General features: G+C 41.4%; 1 protein-coding gene across 3 annotated transcripts in view; it reads left to right on the top strand.

Annotated features, from left to right (window-relative positions):
• Window positions 1-8424: 8424 nt before the first annotated feature.
• The window catches only part of LOC136576956 (uncharacterized), a 79859-nt gene continuing 67370 nt past the window's right edge, over window positions 8425-20913 (top strand). For 2 of the 3 annotated variants that reach the window (XM_066576620.1, XM_066576619.1), the window contains exons 1-7: window positions 8425-8512; window positions 10875-10979; window positions 13584-13618; window positions 15810-16472; window positions 18025-18377; window positions 18473-18576; window positions 19717-19832. In XM_066576620.1, coding sequence (XP_066432717.1) covers window positions 10922-10979; window positions 13584-13618; window positions 15810-16472; window positions 18025-18377; window positions 18473-18576; window positions 19717-19832 — 1329 coding nt within the window. In that variant the 5' untranslated portion in view covers window positions 8425-8512; window positions 10875-10921. The remainder of the gene's footprint in view (window positions 8513-10874; window positions 10980-13583; window positions 13619-15809; window positions 16473-18024; window positions 18378-18472; window positions 18577-19716; window positions 19833-20913) is intronic. The other variant, XM_066576621.1, reaches the window with a different exon arrangement.

Genomic DNA, 20913 nt, shown 5'->3' with positions numbered 1-20913 from the left:
ATGTTCACGATCTTCATCAACTGATCAGAGGGGTTATAAAGAACATCTATCTCTCTGGAAGACTATCCTGACCTGTATTAAACTGATGTGAATGGACACTGTGTAATGCCTTACTTGTGCTGTAGAGGCGCTGCAGGGAAATTGAACACTTGCTGCCAGGTTACAGCTGATTGCTGGGGGTCTTTGGGCAGAGGGGCACTGTTATCAGCTTCTTGTCAAGGGACCCTTTTACCAAATAGGGATATGCAAAGCTGAGACACCCTTTAATAACATGACAATACATTGGCAAACTTGCAGCAATAATAACAGACACAATCAACCATTGGCTAATTAAGCATAAATGTTCAATAACAAATGTCACTCACTGGATCTGTGCTCCTATGTTGTGCAATTACCCTCCTTCAGGCTACTTCCTCAGCACAATTTTGGTGCCCAGGAAAGTTTGTCAGGTCAGAAGTGTCCGAATAGGCTTGTAAAACGCTCCTTGGCAATGCACCAATTAAAATGTGTGAAGACTGGGATTGTTGTTAATGAAGACAATAGACCCAATTTTTATTATTGAATTGATGGAAAACCAGTCACGAAAAACTTGTTCTGTTTAGACTTTCTGAGGCTGTAGTAACACAGACAAGTGCGATATCAGGGCTTCTTCAGATTACGTGATTTTGTCCCATTTTGTGGCTGTAAAAATCACAGCTGCAAAACGTGATGAAACAAAACCATTGATTTCAAGGGTTTTGCTTTCGCTAGCAGAACTTGCCCTAACTTTCTGACATGCAGTTTTTCTACACATGAGAAAGATAGGGCAGGACCTAATTTTTTTTCAAACTCGCATGCAATAGCGTGGAGTTTGAATAGTCAAAAAAAACACAAAAACCATAAAAAACACTGCGGTTCAACATTGCCTCTAGGGTGATAGAGTTCAACCCTGACATTATTGGTCTACCCTTTAACCCTTTCTAATCTACTGTCTGTTGTCTAAAGACATTATGATTTAAGGCTGTACAGCTCCGATGTTGGAAGACGTCTGTCGGGGTTCTCTTACTGTATATTGCCAGCCTCTCTGCTGTCGGAGCCTATCCAATGTGTCACCTCATGCAGTACTGGCTTTAGCCAGCATATAGCGCCATTGTACAACGGCAGAAAAAGAGTAAGCTCCCTAGGAAAACCAGGATACAAATTGGATTGGAAAGGGTTAATTTGTGAAGACCCTAATGAACTTTGGCTAAAGCTTAAAAAGTTGTCATTTGCGGGCGACTGTGTATCAAAAAATCAAATTCCTTCTTATTGATCAAATGCGACTCCACCAATAAACATATAAGCACCAAATATACATAAATGGTGAATTCATTATTGCTTTATGTATATATTTGAGGTTCTTAGCGCACATTTTGATCAGATTATGAAAGTTCATCTGTCCCAACAAGGCAACCTCCTTTGGCTTCTGTCAGGGTAATAGAACCCTATGGACATGCTTAGCTTGTACATTGGGAGTGTTTCTTGGTGCACTCGCTAAAAGGCCATTAAAGTAATTTGAACAGGAGTTAGATTTTAGATATGGCACCCCTTTAAGAAATGCTTCTCTACAATATAGAACATCAGAAAATAGCTATTTTGATGGGCTACACTTAGATGTATAACTTATACATACTATGTGTACTGGTGAAAATAAACTACGGGGCATATGTATTATTTATTTGTACGCTCGATTTCTTTCTGGAGTTTTATGCCAGATCCTGCTCTGTTTGTGAAAAAAAACGGCTTATGCCCCATTGTGTATACTCAGAGGATGAAAAAAGTAAAGAGATAGATAGATAGATAGATAGATAGATAGATAGATAGATAGATAGATAGATAGATAATAGATAGATATATATAGGATAGATAATAGATAGATAGATAGATATGAGATATGTATTTGATGAACAGATTAGATTAAAGATAGATACATAGATGCATAGATAGATAAACTATATATGAGATATATATTAGATTACATTTGAGATAGATGGATAAACTAGATAGATAGATATGAGAGAGATAGATAGATAGATAGATAGATATGAGAGAGATAGATAGATATGAGATAGATAGATAGATAGATAGATAGATATGAGAGAGATAGATAGATATGAGATAGATAGATAGATAGATAGATAGATAGATAGATAGATAGATAGATAGATAGACATGGCAGAAACTTATTATTGAGGACTTCCGTTCTCTGTTGGCACAAAGATTAAATAATCTGAGTCATGTTCCAATTTGTGCTTGATATTGCCGCCACGTCACCCATAATGCTGTGCATTTTAATATAAGATATGACAGATTGATCTTATGAATAAACAATTGATTGTATATGATTAACATTAAATCTCTGTTTGAAATGCAGAATATAAAGTATTTGCTTCACTCACAAGAACTCTTATCAGCTCGTACTAAGCCCCACCCGCTGGGTACCCCAATTTATTACTGAGGCGTCTGTATATGCAATGATAGATATTACAATTGAAAATGATGATTTCTAATTATTATGCACATTACTAAAATGTTTGCGTACAGTCATGGGTTAAATGATGCTTAGTCTCAATTTTTGTTAAAGCACAACATGAGATTTTTAGATTTTTGTCACTGAGGACAATAGACCCAATGTCTATTGAGAGCATTATTCTGTTCAGATTCTCCTAGGGTATGTTCACACTGTGGACTCTAAGGCTGGCTTCACACTGGGCGGATTTGCCACGGAAATTCCGTCTGGAATTTAGCCGCGGCAAATCCGCCTGCGGCCGCTAATCCCGGGATTTGCCAGCCATGTGGACGAGATTTCCGAGAAATCTCGTCCACGCGGGACGGAGAATCCGTTGCGCCAAAGCCAGCAGAAGACAGCACTGCAGCGCGGATTCACCGTCCGCAGCATGTCCATTTTTTTCTCTTTCTGCTGCGGTTGCGCTCTCCTCTATGGGAGCGCCGGCCACAACAGAAAAGCGTGCAGCAAAGTGCCGCGGGTTTTGAAGCAGCGCTTTTCCGGCAGAAATCTCATGGTTTTTCGCTGCGACCAAACTGCGAGATTTCTACCTGGAATCCTCCCAGTGGGAACCCAGCCTAATGCAGAATCTTACACTAAATACCTACACCCGCAGATCCTGCCATGTGAACAGACCCTTAAAGGGATACTACAGCTCCCGTCCAGCTTTGAAGGTAGATGGAGATAACAGCCTGTTCATATCACAATTCAGACTTTCTTAAATGGACACTAGTTCCCTTTTATACAAGGCAATTATTGGGCAGAGGAGCAAATGACAGTTGTCCCAGCAATAATCACTGCTGTGCTTTTACACAGTAGCGATCATTGCTCAGTGAATGCAGGCGGAGCGGACCAGAGATCGTTCCGGTCGCCCACCTGCCTTCAAAGTAAACAGACAGTCGTTCATACATGAATGATATGTGATATGGGGCGCAGTATGTAACTCACGTACGGACAGACAGGTGGTCCTTAGTATTTTGATGTGTTGCCTCTCAGTTTCTGATGCCAAACTTTATGGGTCTGTCTTTGCCCACCATAGACACCTCAGATAGTTTTGCCTGACCCAGGTAGCTGGGTTTGTCATAAACAGGAATCAATCGGGAAAGGGGGGGTCAAAGGTAAATGGTGTGAAATATTACAGACAGCTGCACTCAATGCTATGCATAGAAAACATTTCACTCATCTTCGTGGTAGTGCATGTCTAAGAAAAATATTACTTTAAATGAATCTAAATGTTAAGCAAGAGGCATTAATGTTTTGTATATGTTTTCACTTTAGACAGAATCACTGGAAGCGACAGCATAAGGAGAAACACTTTGGGGCATATCTGTTTTGTACAGCAGTTTTCCTTTCTGGGTGAAATCATAGTAAAATAGTAAATAAACTAACATTGATACCATCAGTAGTACATACCAAAGTATCTCCAAGTATGGAGGGATGACAATCACCACTGCTGCAGTAAGACGGGTTGGGTGATTAGTAGAGGGGATTTCTGTTTCCTATTCATCTAATGGTAAATAATTTTTTGGAACCATCTTCAATCCACACTTCCAAAAAGTGTGAATTATAGCATTAATTAAAACTGTGCAGTCAAATACAGAAACCCAAAGGTTGGCATGTCCTGGTATGAATAATATGGATCTGCCAAAGGAACTTGTTCCCGATGCCAGTGCCAGGGTAAATTGTCACACACAATAACTACTGTCGTCAGAAGAAAATTTTCTTTCAATACCATCTATAAATCACAGAAAGAAACAGAAGAAAGCCAACAGGAAGAAGATCAGGTAAACGTAGTGCACGTACTCAACGGGTCCTGAGAATTGAGGCATTGCCATATGTTGTCCACTGTGATATGTTGTAGACCCCAAGGTCAAAAAAAATAAAGAAAAACTCCCAACTGTGCTGAATATTGGCAATATAGTCAGTAAATGAAGACTTTAAATGAAGAAAATCATACTGCTGACTGGAAATGGTCAACAAGCGAAAGATGATGGAGATTGTATTTGTATCATGTGGCTGGATAGTTCGCAAATGTTTTTGTAATATGCCGTACTTTCTGTATTTTTGCTGCTTTTCCTTTAAGTCTAAGAGACAAATATTCTTTGATACTTCAAAAAGCTTTTGTTGATTGAAGGTTTATCTTTATCACATCAATTATATTCAATGAGCCTGTGGAGAGCTCAGTTGTCACATGAATATCCATTGCAAGGTATGCATATATTAGGCTATTCTGTCTTGTATTAATGAGGTATTAAGGTGGAGATGAATTAGGAAGCTATAGATTTTGAAGGCTTGTTAGAATAATTAGAAACCTGAGATCAGTCGGAGGCCTGTTTCACACAACTGTATGCGTTTTTACGTTTGCACGTATGCGCTGTAAAATCTCATGAATGAATAATTGCTGCAATCACGTCCAGAACTTTAGCTGCCTATTTTGTACCGCTCACACGGACGGTTGCTGCGTATCAGCAAAAAAATACATTGCAGCACGGCAATCCATTGATTGCCAGAAATCCTCAGAATGACTGCCAAGACTTAAATAGAGCCAGCTGACTTCTTTTCCCAGGGTTGGGCGCAGGTAAACTCCCTCCCCCTCCCTTTCTTTCCCATTTCCATTGAAGTTAATGGGAGCTTTTAGCTAACCGCGGGGGTTAGCGGGGAGGAGAGTGAGAGAGATCTCTCTCTACCGCCCACTAACACCCGCCGCCCCCCGCTTACGCCCCCCCCCCCCGAGCCTGCTCAGACCAGTAAGCAGTTACTCGAGAAGAGCTATGCTCGCTCAAGTAACTGCTTCATCCAAGCATGCTCGCTCATCTCTAATAGTGACTCAATTCTACAATTTCTAGTAGTCAGTTAGAGGAAGATCAAGGAGCTCAGTTACTATTTACATTAATCAGTGGGTAAATCTGCCTGAAATCAAAATTCTTAAGGTACTATTTAATTTACGTGATGAAAGTGTTATATGAAAATGTAATAATATCATAAAACACATAGGCATAAATAAGTGTAAATCATATAATTAATAAGCAATTTACTGCATTCGTCAATTACAACACCATACAATAAAATGTTTTTAAGGGTTGGGTCACAGCTTAAGTCATAAAAAGCTTTGTAGCCAATAGCTGTATTACACCACAGTAAAACAATGCGCTTAGTGGCCCAGATTGATCTTATGATTTTGGTTTTATTTAAAAAAAACTTGTAAAGCTAATAAAAAAATAATACAAAAACGAATTAAAGCTTTTTTAGACCCATATATAAATAAATCTGATTATTTGGATGCCTCTCTGCCAGGAAGAGAGAGGTTTCTTAAGTTGGATAAAAACTTTCCCCAAAGCCCTGGGAGTGGCTTCCACAACTTAATTTGGAAAATTCAATACTACACCTGTGCAAGAGGCACATTCTGACTGGCGTAGACATCTACTAATGAACATAAGCTTTCTCAGGGGAGTTGTTTGCTTTTTGACAATTGCTTTTTGGTAGAGGTAAAGGTAAAGTCCCCTGGTGCAAATACCAAGTCATGACTGACTCCTAGGGTGACATCACATCATGATGTTTTCTTGGCAGACTGAGGAGATGCTCACCCCTGGAGACTTAGCAGATTCTTTTTGCTGGGTGGTTTGCCATTGCCTTCCCCCATTTTACCAACCTCGGAAGGATGGAAGGCTGAGTCAACTTTGAGCTGGCTACATGAACCAAACGGGTATTGAACCCACAACCTTCAGGTAGTGAGCGAGAGCTTAGGACTGCATCTGCTGCCTTAAGGCCCAATGTCCACGGGCAGATCTGATTTGTGGAATCAGCGCGGGTCACCCATGCAGAAGATCCGCAAATAAAGCCACCCATAGGAATACATGGTCATCTGCAAATGACCAGAAAATAAAATCGCAGCATGCTCTATTTTGCTGCGGATCCTGCACGGACAGCCTCCATCGAAGTCAATGGAAACTGTCCAATCCGTGGCCCACCTGTAGCTGACACTGCAGACAGGCCACAGATACCGCGGGAAAGGAGGAGTTCATAAAGAAAAGTACTGTGCGCGGCACCAGCCGGCCTATCTGCACATATCCGCAGTGAAAAAGAAAGAAGATCCGGACAGGACTCCGGAGACCCGCACCGCTCTCCTGTTGCCACTGTAAGAGTACTGAAGCATTACATGGTGTCTCTGGATTTCATTGGGATGTCCATGTAACAAATGAACATGCTGGGTCTTCCAGAGATAGAGACGCTCTGTGAATTAACTCACTGATGGCTGTCCTGAAAGAGGAATAGTTTTGAGGGATGAATGTTTCTAAACCAAATAATGCCTTGAAAAGGGGTTACCCAATTAGTAAATATTAACTGGAAAACAAAAAAAGTATTCCATTGGAATAAAAAAAAATCTCCTGTGTCTAGATATTACTGTCCTATACTTGTTATAGTGCCCCCTGCTGTTTTTTTTATTTCCTCTCAGAATGACGACCTATTGTGTCCAATGTGGTGGGGTTTGAATACAGAAATCCCTAAGGGTGGTTCAACAACCTGCCCCAAAGGTTCCGCTTTCATGCACCATTCAGGGACCTGGAAAGGGGAAGCCCTATGTTTGAGCGGCTCCATCTCAGGGCGGAAAAGAACAGCCTTGAATGGACCCCATTGACTATAATGCCGTCCGTTCAGTTTCCACTCAGCTGCTCAACATTTAGGGTGCGGGCAGACGAGCGCATAAACGGCGCGTTTTTGCGACCAAACGTATATACGTGACCATTTGAGGCAATGGTTTCGAATGTATTCGTTCACATGGGCAATTTTACGGCGCGTAAAAACGGCAATTCGAAAAAAAACGGAACATATGCAACCGAAATACGCGCCAACGCATATTCGATCGCTGAAAAGACCGTTTGCAAAGTAGGAACAAACGAAAATACGCTTTCTAGCTCTGGTCGTGATCGGTGAAAAACGATCGCTCGGGTGATTATACGTTGCGCTCGTGCGAACGTAAATACGCCTACGCTCGTCTGCCCGCACCCTTATACTGAAGAAAAAACATTGCATGCTGGGCTTTTTCTTCTGGTAATTTTAGCCAGATTTGCAGCGGAACCTCCGACCAGTGGTTCCAATGCAGATGTGAAACCACCCTAAAACTGTACCCCCTTGGTGTGATAATAGGCTGGGCTGTTAATGAGGCTTATTGAAACTGCAATTCTTACTAATTTAGTGATAACAATGTTTCATTGTGTGATATTTGTACGTAAAATATTTCTATCCAAATGACAACACAGGCGCCTGGAAATTCACCCTCTCTATCCGCCATATTTAGTCCTCATGTGTGCGGCTGTATTATGATCTGTATGTACTGAAATGTAATGACCATTTACTTCTATGGGAGTTACGTAAATTGCGTAGGATAGCCTGCTCAACTGTTTCCTTAACTTTCAATTATCCTCGGCCACAGCTTACAGATTGAGGTTAGAGAGGTCAGAACTAGAGATAGATTGGGCCCCAGAGGTGGGACATCTATCACATGTTTATCCTCTGTCCAGATGTGAAGATGCCTTTAATAATAATGGATATGAATGAATTAAGAAATGGATATTAATAATATTAATAAATCACAAATTTTAATTATACAGTATATTTTACACATGGTTCAAAATATTAGAGCAAACAATATAACTAAAAATTGTTTCCTTTTGTTCAAAATGCGATGCTCCACTTTCATCAAGTGACCTTTCATTTTAACCCCCCAGGTACTGGGTAGGGATAGAGAAATGTACCTTAGGCCAGAGAATGTCTTCTGATGTGTCTTATGGACACATGCATGGAATGCAGTGACACATAGAACAGCCTCTATATGGGTTGGGTACTTTGACTGCTGTCCAAATAGCTGGCAGCATACCTCACCTGTAAATCTGAGACCTATGACAGCCTATAAGTACTGCTTACCTCCAAGCCTTTCACCAGTGACCAACTTATGGTTCCAAGAACAGGTGCATAGAAGTAACACCAACTGTAAGTGATCTGGAATTGATTGTTTGCTTTCATGTATTTGCGCCTCTGCCTAAATACATAGTCAGATGGATCCTATAAGAGACAGATGTGTTTGGATATCATCAGGCAATTGTATTTACAGCTGAAATCTAAAAAGGATAGATTGGAAATTTGTAATGAATACATTTAAATTGTGATAATATTTAAAGAATAATATATTTGCTGCTCTCTGCAATTAGATAATGAAACATTATTTTGTCATTTCTATTAATAGGCCTTGTATGCAAAGTGATGCTTTATTGTAATCATAAGATGTATTCATTGGAGAAGCTTTAAATGTAATTAATGTGATATATTTTGAGATATAGAGCCTGCGCAGTAGAGGATCTTAGTCTTACAGTATAAGACATGATGGTATTTTTGAAAGAGGTCATTAACAGTATTACTTTTCATATTATTTGGTCACCATTATGGATCAGTTTATAGGCCCAGTATGAAACCTGAAAGTTCAAACCAAGAGTGGCAACTACTGCCCAGAATATTTTTTTTTAAGGTCTCCTAATTTTCATATAAATATTATATTTGCTGGGGTTTATAGTTAACAGCCTTGGAAACTTCTGCCCCTTCCTTAAAGGATTTGTCTGAGATATATCTCTCTATATGTAGCTGTACTCTCTATCTATCAATAGAGCATAGATAGATAGATAGATATTTTTTTACAAAAATAGTAACAGATTGCATATTCATGTCTGCCAAGTTCTCACAGCTCTAACACTGCGGCTCCGATCTCCCTTGTAGTGCTGTGTTTGCAGGATGTAACAGGCTTCTGCAGGCAATCACAGGGCTCACTGATTGGCTCTGTGTTTGGCTACAGCAGCCTGTGATGTCCAGAGTGCTTGCAGATTATAAAAGTAGCGGAGATTGGCGCTATGGCACTAAAGCTGCAAGGACCCAGGAGAGGTGAGTATACAATCCTTTGATATTTTTGGACATGGGTTGTCTATTAAAAAAAACATATATATATTCGACAACCCCTTTAAGATTGAAAAAAAACTTTTAGGAATTTATACATAATGCTCTAAAGCAATTGCTATATGGAAATAATCCATTGGGATTAGGAGAACTGATGCTGGTTGGTTCCTTAAAGGTCTCATGTTACTAATAGTCGTAATTAGACATGAGCGAAAGTACTTGTTTCGGGCGTTTTTGGACTCGAGCACCGCTTTTTCCGAGTAACTGACTACTCAGACGAAAAGATTCAGGGGTCGGCGTGGTGGAGCGGGGGGTAGCAGTGGGGAACAGGGGGGAGCTCTCTCTCTCCCCCCACTCCCCTCTGCAACCCCCCGCTCACCCCCAGCGCCCCCCGAATCTTTTCGCCCGAGTAGTCAGTTACTCGGAAAAAGCGGTGCTCGAGTGCAAAAACGCCCGAAAAGAGTACGTTTGCTCATCTCTAGTCGTAATCTTAAATTTTTCTAAATTTCTTTTTCACTTATTAAAATAATGGCAAAAACATCAACTTTAAAAAAGTAGCTATTTTTTGTTTTCAGATGCCACCTTTGAAAGGGGAAAATGTAAATGTATTTGCTGGGTTTACTGTAGTTCCTTGGTTAGATTTGCTTTACATGATAATTTCTGCATATCTTTCCCAGAGTCAGGCTTCTTTCACACGAGCGCATAACGGCCGGCCGATAGAGGCTACATTGGGGGTGAAAAAACTGGTGAACAGGCGCACAAATCAAATGTTTGTGCGCTCGTTCATATGGCCTGGTGAGGCCAGCGCAAATGCACCAACCTCACCAGGACATCCCCCTTTACCCTCGCTCCCCATCGCAGGCTTACCTATCTTCCTCCCAGCTCCATCTGTGCAATGGGAGGGGCGGGGGCGGAGCTATGTGCTGGTCAGTTCTGCCTCCTCCCATTGATGGCTATAAACAAGGAGCGGGGACAAGGTAGGCCCTTAGCTCCGCCCACGCCCTTATCCATGGCCATTAATGGGAGGAGGCGGGGTGGATCGACATTTAGCTCCGCCCACCTCCGCCCGCCCCCTAGCATTGCAGAGACCGAGTGAGGAGGAAAGGTAAGCCTGCACGGGGAAGGGGAGGAGAACAGAGGGATGTAGTTTAGCAGCCATGCTGCTAAACTCCCTCCCACCTACAGCCGCTGCCATGGGCTCCCAGAACTATGTTCTGGGCTTGACGTAAAAGCGCACGGCGCTATATTGGCCGTCCGGGAGTTTTTACGTCTCGCAAATACGCCCATGTGATCTGATGCATTGGAATCCAATGCATCAGATCATAGCGCATATCGGCCGGCGCTCATGTGATAGAAGCCTCATTGTGTTAATTATAAAGATTAATGGATTATGATTATATTTAATCTACAGAAGGAAAGGAACCAGAGCTGTCACCGGACAGTCAGTTGTCTGGAATCATGGGGAGGAAAGGGGTGATATTCATCTGGGCATTAATAGTAGCCCTCCTGCTTTCGGGTAAGTATTCACAATTTTTTGTTAGAAAAAATATATTTGGTCTTTGGGAATTTTAAATGGAGAATACCATAGATAACGTGTTAGAGAAAGGGAAAAAAGTGTTAGAGACACAGCAGATATCAAGTTGTTAGTCCGGTTCTGCTCAGATGCGTCCCGGCATATCCTCTGTTATTGATTCCACTTTGATTTTAGGTCATCTAGTGTCACCAACGGCGCCCACATCGAACATCTGTAAGGTGCATTAACCCTTTGCAATCCAATTTTGGATTCAGGGTTTCCTAGGGGCTTTCCTCTTTCTGCCATTATACAATAGCACCACCTGCTGGCTAGAGCCAGTACTGTGGTATGGGACATGCTGGAGAGGCCCCCGACAACAGAGCGACCAGTAATATACAGTAAGAATACCCTGCCGGACGTCTTCTGACATCGGAGCTGTACAGACTTCAATCAGAATGTCTTTAGATGTCAGACAGTGGATTGGAAAGGGTTAAACACTAAGATTTATTTTATCTTGTCATGTCATTCTGACTATTGTATGTGAATTCACGTATGAAAAATTTGACTTTACTTTTACCACTCTATTTGAATAATTATAAGACATAGAGTGTATAATGGCTCTTTAACCCGTTGATGACGCGGCCCCCTTTTTTTTGCATTTCCGTTTTTTCCTCGCCCCTTCAAAAAAACTCCTTTATTTATCCATTGACGTCGCTGTCTGAGGGCTTGTTTTTTGCGAGACGAGTTGTAGTTTTCAAAGGTGCTATTTATTGAACCATATAATGTACTGAAAATTGTAAGTGGAGTAAATAAAAAAATATGACCTTCCGCCATCTTTCAGTGCGTCTTGTTTATATGGTGCACAAACTGCAACAAAAACGACATGATAACTTTATTCTATGGGTGGGTACGATTTACTGTACTACTCTTTTTTTATGACATGTAATTTTTTAACGTTTTTTTCTCCCGCCATCTTGTGCGCGCAATAACTTTTTAACTTTTCTGTTGACATAGTTGTGCGAGGGCTCATTTTTTGTGGGATACCCTGTAGTTTACGTTAGTATCAATTCAGAATACATACGACTTTTTGATCGCTTTTTATTGCGTTTTTTTCTGGGAGACAGGGTGACTGAAAATGCATTTCTGGTGTTCTTTATTTTTTTGGGACAACGTTCACCGTGCGGCGTAAATAATGCACTACTTTGATAGTTTGGACTTTTACGGACCCGGCGATACCAAATATGTGTTTTTCTTTCAGGATTTAGATTTTATAAATTACAGATATGGCAAAAAGGGGATGATTTAAACTTTTATTACTTTGTTTTTACAATTAATAAAACTTTATTGATCTCACTTTCACTTTTCTTTTCAGCCCCCCTGGGGGACTACAACATGCGATGATTTGATCGCTCCTGCAGTATGATGTAATGCTATAGCTACCCCGACGCTGAAGGATGTAAATCTATGTCCTGGAGCAGGAAGGGGTTAAATAAGAGTAAAAACCATAAGTACAAGTGCATAAATGTAAGGGCTTATTCAAATGAGCGTATATCGGTCGGGTTTTCACACCAGACCGATATACGCTGCCCTTCTCTGCAAGGAGAGGAGGCAGGTCGGGCCAGAAGCTAGTACATTGAGCTCCCTACGTCACTGTTTGCAATGAGAGGGAGGGGGCGGAACTTAACTCCGCCCCTGTCCCGCCCTCTCATTTCAAACAGTGGCAAGGGGCAAAGAGGGGGAGGGAGCTGAATGCACTAGCACCCGGCCCGGACAGACTAATATACGCTCATCTGATTAAGGGCTAAAGGGAATATATATAAGGTGTATGCATAAGCTGGCACAGTAAGGCTGCCTGTCCACGGCCGTGACGGAAGAACGTTAGCAATGTTACACCGCAGGGGAGGAGTGGGGAGCACTGACAGGTCTCCGCGATGAGCCTAACAGATAGGCTCACTACAGAAAATCGCAGCATACAGCGATTTCAATCCCACGAGCGGAGAATCGCTATAATTCTCCGCTTGTGGATGTCGGGCTGCGCTTTCCATAGTTAGCCCATGGAAAGCGTGTCATGCAAGGTGTGCGGGCAATTTATCTAGCAATGAAAACTTGCCCGTGGACAGGCAGTCTTAGGGCTTATTCAGACGACCGTATATCAGCTGGGTTTTTACGCCGAGCCGATATACGGTGTCCTTGTCTGCAGGGGGAGGAGGATGGAAGAGCCAGGAGCAGGAACTGAGCTCCCGCCCCCTCTCCGCCCCTTGCCACTATTTGCAGTAGGAGGGGCGAGACGGGGGCGGAGCTATGCACCCACACTTAGCTCCGCCCCTCCCATTGCAAATAGTGGCGAGGGGCGGGGAAGGGGCAGGAGCTCAGTTCCTGCTCCTGGCTCTTCCATACTCCGCCCCCTGCAGACAAGGACACCGTATATCGGCTCGGCGTGAAAACCCAGCCGATAAATGGTCGTCTGAATAAGTCCTTAGAATGATTTCAAATGAAAGCTTTTTAGACAATATGTAAAATGCTCGTAGTAAATTATGCTACTGCATAGAGAAATGTAAACAAAATTAAACAACAAAAATGTAATATCTTTGTTTCCATCATATTTAGAACATGGGGCAAAAGGACAAACCACAACCGAACCTGTAAGTATCAAATATAATCCTGTTTTCGAAAAAGGGTTATTGATTCACTGACTTGTGATTCTCATCCTCGTGTCCATATGTGCTTAATGAATAGACAAAAATATAGCAAATGTTACAATTTAAACATCTTATGAAATCAAAGTTGGAAAAAGTCAACAAAAACATACTGTAAAGACATGAGGGACACCATTCCTTAAGGAGGTTGTCTGTGATAAGAAAATTATGGCTGATTTCTTCCAAAAACCAGTACCACACCTACCTACAGGTTGTGTCTGGTATTGCAGCTCAGTTCCATTAAAATGAATCAGACAGATGGGGTGCTGGTTTTGGTTTAATGCAACCATGAAATTCCATTGACAACACTGAAAACCCTGAAATGATTAATTAAGGGTTGCACAAGATTAGACAAATATGGCTGCTGTCTTCCAAAAACAGCACCACATTGTCCACAGGTAGTGGGGTATTACACTCAATTCACTTTTAAATATACATTTGGAAAGTGATAAAAAAAAAACAAATATTAATTAGGAAAGGTAAAAAAACTAAAATATAAAGAAGAAAATGGAAAATATTTTTTAAAATTGCAGTAAAATAAAGATATTTAAGTGTTTTTATCCCCAAATGACACTGTAAGTGGCCACAGAGCTCATATCAGGATGTTTTGGTAAAAAGAATTAATTGAAAAAATGGAACTCATTTCACCTTAGAGGAACAAAGCAAATCCGGAAGAGTTTACCACACCCTTTATATAAATACTGAACAGTCTTCAAATGCTTTCAATGTCTTCACATGATTGCTAGGGAAAGTTCTTAATTAACAAGTAATGGTAGAATAGACATTGTACTAACTTTCCTTGGTTCACCGCATTGCATGTTGGGGTGTACTAAACTAGCGACAGTTATTAAAGGCAATGACACATCTTTATGAAAATCTTTTCTGTAAATTATAATTGAAAACACAATACACACTGTAGACTTATTGTGTAATAAAGCTGTAGTATATGCTAATCCCGACCAGTATAATGGACAAACCGTACTTTAACTCAAGATTTAAAAAGGACATATTTTTTCACCGCCTGATTGCCAATAGTGGTACCTCTGCTCTCCTCCCCACTCGCTCTTTGCAATGGGAGGGGGCAGGACAGGGGTGGAGCTAAGTGCTGCCCTGTCCCGCTTCCTCCCATTGCTGGTTATGGACTAGGGGCGGCGAGGGGGCAAGAACATAGCCCCGCCCCTTGTCTGCAGCCAGCGATGGGAGGAGGCGGGATGGGGTGACACTTAGCTCCACCCCATACCATTCCCTCACACTGCAAAGAGCAAGCGGAGAGAAGAGCAGAGGGAGGGAGTTTAGCAGCCACGCTGTTACACTCCCTCCCACTTCCGGCCGCTTTCAGGAGCCCATGCAGCCGCTGACGTATTCTTGGTCCCGACATAAAAACGACCAGTGCTATATTGGCTGGCCAGGCGTTTTTACGTCACGGGAATACGGCCATGTGATCTGATGCATCGGCTGCCCAATATAGCGCTGGCCGTTTTTACGTTGGGCCCAAAAGATAGTCCTGGGACTATCTTTTGGGCCGGAATACGTCTGCCAATGCATGGGCTCCTATGAGAGCCCATGACAGCATCCGTAGGTGGGAGGGAGTTCCCCGCTTGCTCTTTGCAATGGGAGGAGGCGGGATGGGGGGTCCCACCCCTAGTTGGCTAGCTGTGGGCAAGTGGTGGGACAGGCCGTAGAGCTATGTTCCCTCCCCTTCCAGCTCCTTGTACAAAGCCAGCAATGGGCAGCGCTTAGCTCCACTCCCATCCCGCCACCTCCCATTGCAAAAAACAAATGTGGAGGAGAGCAGAGGTGAGCTTGCGAGGGGGAGGGAGGGGAAAGAGGTGACAGCAAAGTGGCCTCGGCGTATATACGCTGGGGCCCATGCTGTGTAAATGAGCGCACAAACGTTGTATTTGTGCACACGTTCACGAGCTTTAACGTCACAGGTTGTAGCGTATATCGGCCGACCGTGAAAATGGCGACCGATATATGCTCGTGGGAAAGAAGCCTCATACTACTATTGCTACTACTAGTAATAATGAAATTAAATGTGTAATAATATTATTAAATGCAATTAATAATAATATATTTAAAGAAGCTGCCTCTTTGTCATTGCTCATTTCTTTTTATTTCATCTTTTACAACTGAGGCACCTCAGACGACACCTCAGACAACATCTCAGGTACTTCAAACAACACTTCAGGCAGCTACGATAACAACCGGGGCAGCTACGACAACAACTGGGGCACCTACGACAACAATTGGGGCAGCTACGACAACAATTGGGGCAGCTACGACAACAATTGGGGCAGCTACGACAACAACTGAGGCACCTCAGACAACAACTGAGGCACCTCAGACAACAACTGGGGCACCTCAGACAACAACTGGGGCACCTACGACAACAACTGGGGCACCTACGACAACAACTGGGGCACCTCAGACAACAACTGAGGCACCTACGACAACAACTGGGGCATCTACGACAACAACTGTGCCACCTACGACACCAGCTGAGGCACCTCAGACAACAACTGGGGCACCTCAGACAACAGCTGAGGCAGCTACGACAACAGCTGAGGCACCTCAGACAACAACTGGGGCACCTCAGACAACAGCTGAGGCACCTCAGACAACAACTGGGGCACCTCAGACAACAACTGGGGCACCTACGACAACAACTGGGGCACCTACGACAACAGCTGAGGCACCTACGACAACAGCTGAGGCACCTATGACAACAGTTGCAGCAACTACAGCTTTAGTATTTGCATCAACAACAGAAGTAAAAGTTACATCAAGTAATAATGTTGTAAGGAAGTTCATTTATTTATATCTAATTTGTCAATAACATTTAGGGCCATACAAAATCGGACATTGTTCAAGCTTTGTTCATATACATCTCTAAGAATGTTAGATCATTTAAATGGGAGATACGTAGACAGATATGAGATAGACAGTCAGGCATCCTGTTCAAGGCCGTTGCGATAATATCGCTAGCGGTATTCTGCAGCGGAGGAGGGGGGAGAGCGGTCAGTGCTCTGCGGTGAGCCTATCTGACAGATTTGAATTCGGCAAGAAGAGAATCGCTATGCTTCTTCGCTCGTGGACAGGGGGAAAGCGTGCACTGCGTTAACCGCGATTATCGTGGCGGATAACGCAATGAAAAAACGCCCGTGGACAGGTAGCCATAAATAGATAGATATGAGAGAGATAAATAGATAGATAGATATGAGATAGATAGATATGAGATAGCTAGATAGATAGATATGGGATAGATAGATAAATAGATATGAGATAGATAGATAGATAGATAGATAGATAGATAGATAGATAGATAGATAGATAGATAGATAGATATGAGATAGATAGATAGATAGATATGAGATAGCTAGATAGATACATATGAGATAGATAGATAAATAGATATGAGATAGATAGATAGATATGAGATAGATAGATATGAGATAGAGAGATAGATAGATATGAGATAGAGAGATAGATAGATATGAGATAGCTAGCTAGATAGATATGGGATAGATAGATAAATAGATATGAGATAGTTAGATAGATAGATAGATAGATAGATAGATAGATATGAGATAGATAGATAGATAGATAGATAGATAGAGATTAGATAGATAGATATGAGATAGCTAGATAGATAGATATGAGATAGGTAGATATGGGATAGATAGATAAATAGATATTAGATAGATAGATAGATAGATAGATAGATAGATAGATAGATAGATAGATATGAGATAGATAGATAGATAGATAGATAGATATGAGATAGATAGATAGATAGATATGAGATGAATAGATATGGGATAGATAAATAGATATGAGATAGATAGATAGATAGATAGATATGAGATAGATAGATAAATAGATATGAGATAGATATATATGGGATAGATAGATAGATAAATAAATAGATAGATATGGGATAGATTGATATGAGATAGATAGATATGAGATAGATAGATAGATAGATAGATAGATATGAGATAGATAGATAGATAGATAGATAGATAGATAGATAGATAGATAGATAGATAGATAGATAGATTCTCCATTCTCTGCTGGGACATACATTACATAATCTGAGTCATGTTCCCATTTGTGCCTGATATCTGGGCCATGTCACCCATAATGCTGTGCATTTTATTATAAGATATGACAGATGGATCTTATGAATACATAATTGATTGCATATAATTAACATTGAATCTTCTCTATTTGAAATGCAGAATGTAAAGTATTTGCTTCACTCACAATAACTCTTATCAGCTTGTAAACTCCCTTTCAGTTGCCTATAGATAGTCACATAACATATTATTGGTTTGTTCACTTCACAGGGGTCTGAACTAGCAAACATGAATAGCGAACAACTCGGCGATTATATTAAAGACACCAATGCCTTACAGAGCCCTGTTACAGCTGGTCCTGTTATACAAGCAATGCAGGATAAAACAATTCAATTCATCTACCCTGTCCTAACTAACATGGAACGGCTGTCCGACTGTCCTAAAGAAGTCTTGACCTCCCTATTGCTCCTTATACTGGGGAAGATCCAGTCTCCCACTGATCCTCTTTGTTCAGTAAGATATAGGGGAGTTTTCGAAGGAAAGCTCAAGGTCCTCCTTAAAGGCATGACTTCTGAGACCCTCAACATGATTGCCCCCAAGGATTGCACAGATTACCAGGACATGTAAGTAAAAATGAGATCTACAGTTTCCTTTTTTGGACCCTATTCGGTGCACAATATTGTAACCTGGATCTTGGCTGTATTCTGTTTTCCTACAGTTGCCAATATATGGGTGAGTCCAACTCAGACTACCTAGAAGATCTAAAGATGCAAATTGCTGAATGGAAAACCAAGTACTTGACTGCACAAAAAGCTGAGTCAGGTACGGATAACATTTTCTGTATATAATCAGGTCACATTAGGCTTTTACAAGTCATCCTGTTCAGGAGCCTCACCTATTAGCCAAAGCAGAGAATACTTTTCAAAAACTGTATCTATATCTGCTGGACCCTACATGTCCCTGCATGGACCCTACATGTCCCTGCATTATACGGACAGCCATTGATTTCAATAGGCACTACATAATGTTCAATGATCCCAATGCCGAAGGAAAATTGAACACTTCCTTCCTGCATGCAGGTTATATCTGGCTAATGAAGGTCCCACCAGAGGGACGCCCTGTTATCAGCTTATCATTGGACAACTCTTCTAAAGGCACAATTACACTGGACCATTATCGCTAAAACTTCGCTCATCAACGATCGTTTTAGTGATAATCGGTGCGTGTAAATGGGCGCGGGGCACCTGCATTTCGGGCTCTTTTCGCTGATCAATAAAATCAAGTGAACTTGATTTTAGTGATCAGTTTTATCAGTCGTTCTCCACGGGGGGGGGGGGGGGGGGAGGGGGACTGCTGATAGCATTGTTTCTCCCGTGGAGAACAAAGGATCTGAGCCCAGCTATTAGCCTGAGCTCAGGGAAGTCTTCATTTACATACATAATTGGCATTTAAGTAGCTGGGAAACTACTTAAATGCCAATTATTTTTTATGCAAAATAATCGCTCAAAGCTGTCGCTCAAACTGTCCTTTGAGCGATCTTTGAGCAATTATCTGCTTGTGTAAATGGGCCTTAACAAAAAAGGGATTGTACAAAGTGGATCCACTTCCTTCACAAGATCTCAAGAGGATCCCTTCCCATGTTATGCTGCATACTGAGCACCGTTTATTTCATTTCAGCTCAGTGCTATAGTTGTAGTAGAGGTTGCTGGCTCCTCTCCCCCTTGTTGGGGTGTGATGAAGAATAAAAGGTCTTGTGCAGGTTCTTGCTTTGACAGATGGGTTTAGTGCTAAGCTAAGCTCAGCTCACTCTATAGCAATAGAGGCGACTATCTGTATGGAGGACAAAAAAGAAGAAGTTTGAGGCTGAACATTGTTTTATTTTTCATATAGGACTTGATGAAATTAAGTCTAGTACTTATAATATGCTTCTAATAGATGATAATTGACTTCCTATTTCTACAGGATCTGCTTGCGCATATGGTCTTTCGGGTGAAATGTGGCTGGAGAAGTGCTTTGGAGAGTCTTCAACGTTCATACCTTATATTACTATCGTCACTTTGTATCCCGGCATTGACCTAGTAAGTTTTTTTTTTTTGCCATATTCAGTCAAACGTTTTTCAGAAAAATACAATGGATCATTTCTTATTGTCACCCCAACCTCCTTTATGGTGTATTGCCATAAAATACTGTAACTAGACCATATCACACAGTGTCTAATTACAAGCATCATACAGTATGGTGCCCAAGTAAATAAAATAACACAGCAATATTAACCCCTTAGTGACCAAGCCTGTTTGCGCCTTAATGACCAGGCCAAATTTTGCAAATCTGACATGTGTCACTTTAACATGGAAAAACACCAGAAAGGTTTTGCATATCCAAGCGATTCTGACATTGTTTTTTCGCCACATGTTGTACTTCATTTTGGCGGGAAAAAAAAAAGACCGATAGAATTTGTGTTTATTTATTAAAAGCGCCAAAATTGGGAAAATCGTCATTTCTTCCTATTTCCAACTGCAATATCTCAAATATGTGCAAACATAATATAGAAATTTTTGCTAAGATATATATTTCCATCCGTTTACTTTATTTTGGGCGCACATTGGAAAAACTTTCGTTTTTTTTTAACCATTTAGGAGACGTACAAATTTAACATTACTTTTCAGCATTTTGAGGAACACTTTGTTTTCCTACACCAAGCCAAGATTGGAAAGGCTCATAGTAGTCAAAATGATAGATACCCCATTTTAAAAACTACACCCCTTAACGAATTCACTGAGGGGTGTCATGAGTATTTTAACCCCACAGTTTTTTTTCAGGAGTAAATGCAATTAAGAAGAGGAAAACGTAAATTTCATATTTTTGCAAGTATGTAATTTTAAGGACAGGACTTTTTTCTATAATACACATGAAAATGAGGATTTGCACCCCAGAATGGATACCCCTGTTTGTCCCGTACTCAGAAACATACCCATTGTGGCCCTGGTATTACGTCTGTATGCACAATGGGGCCCAAAATGAAAGGAGCAACCGGTGGCTTTCGGAACAGAAATTTTGCTTGAAGGAGATTTAATCCCCATTGCCCACTTGTAGACCCCTTGAGTGACCAAAACGATGGAGAACCCCCACAAGTGACCCCATTTTGAAAAGTAGACCCCT

The sequence above is a fragment of the Eleutherodactylus coqui genome, chromosome 8 (genome assembly GCF_035609145.1).
Source record: "Eleutherodactylus coqui strain aEleCoq1 chromosome 8, aEleCoq1.hap1, whole genome shotgun sequence".
NCBI classification, from domain to species: domain Eukaryota; kingdom Metazoa; phylum Chordata; class Amphibia; order Anura; family Eleutherodactylidae; genus Eleutherodactylus; species Eleutherodactylus coqui.
This window is presented reverse-complemented; position numbering and strand designations above follow the sequence as displayed.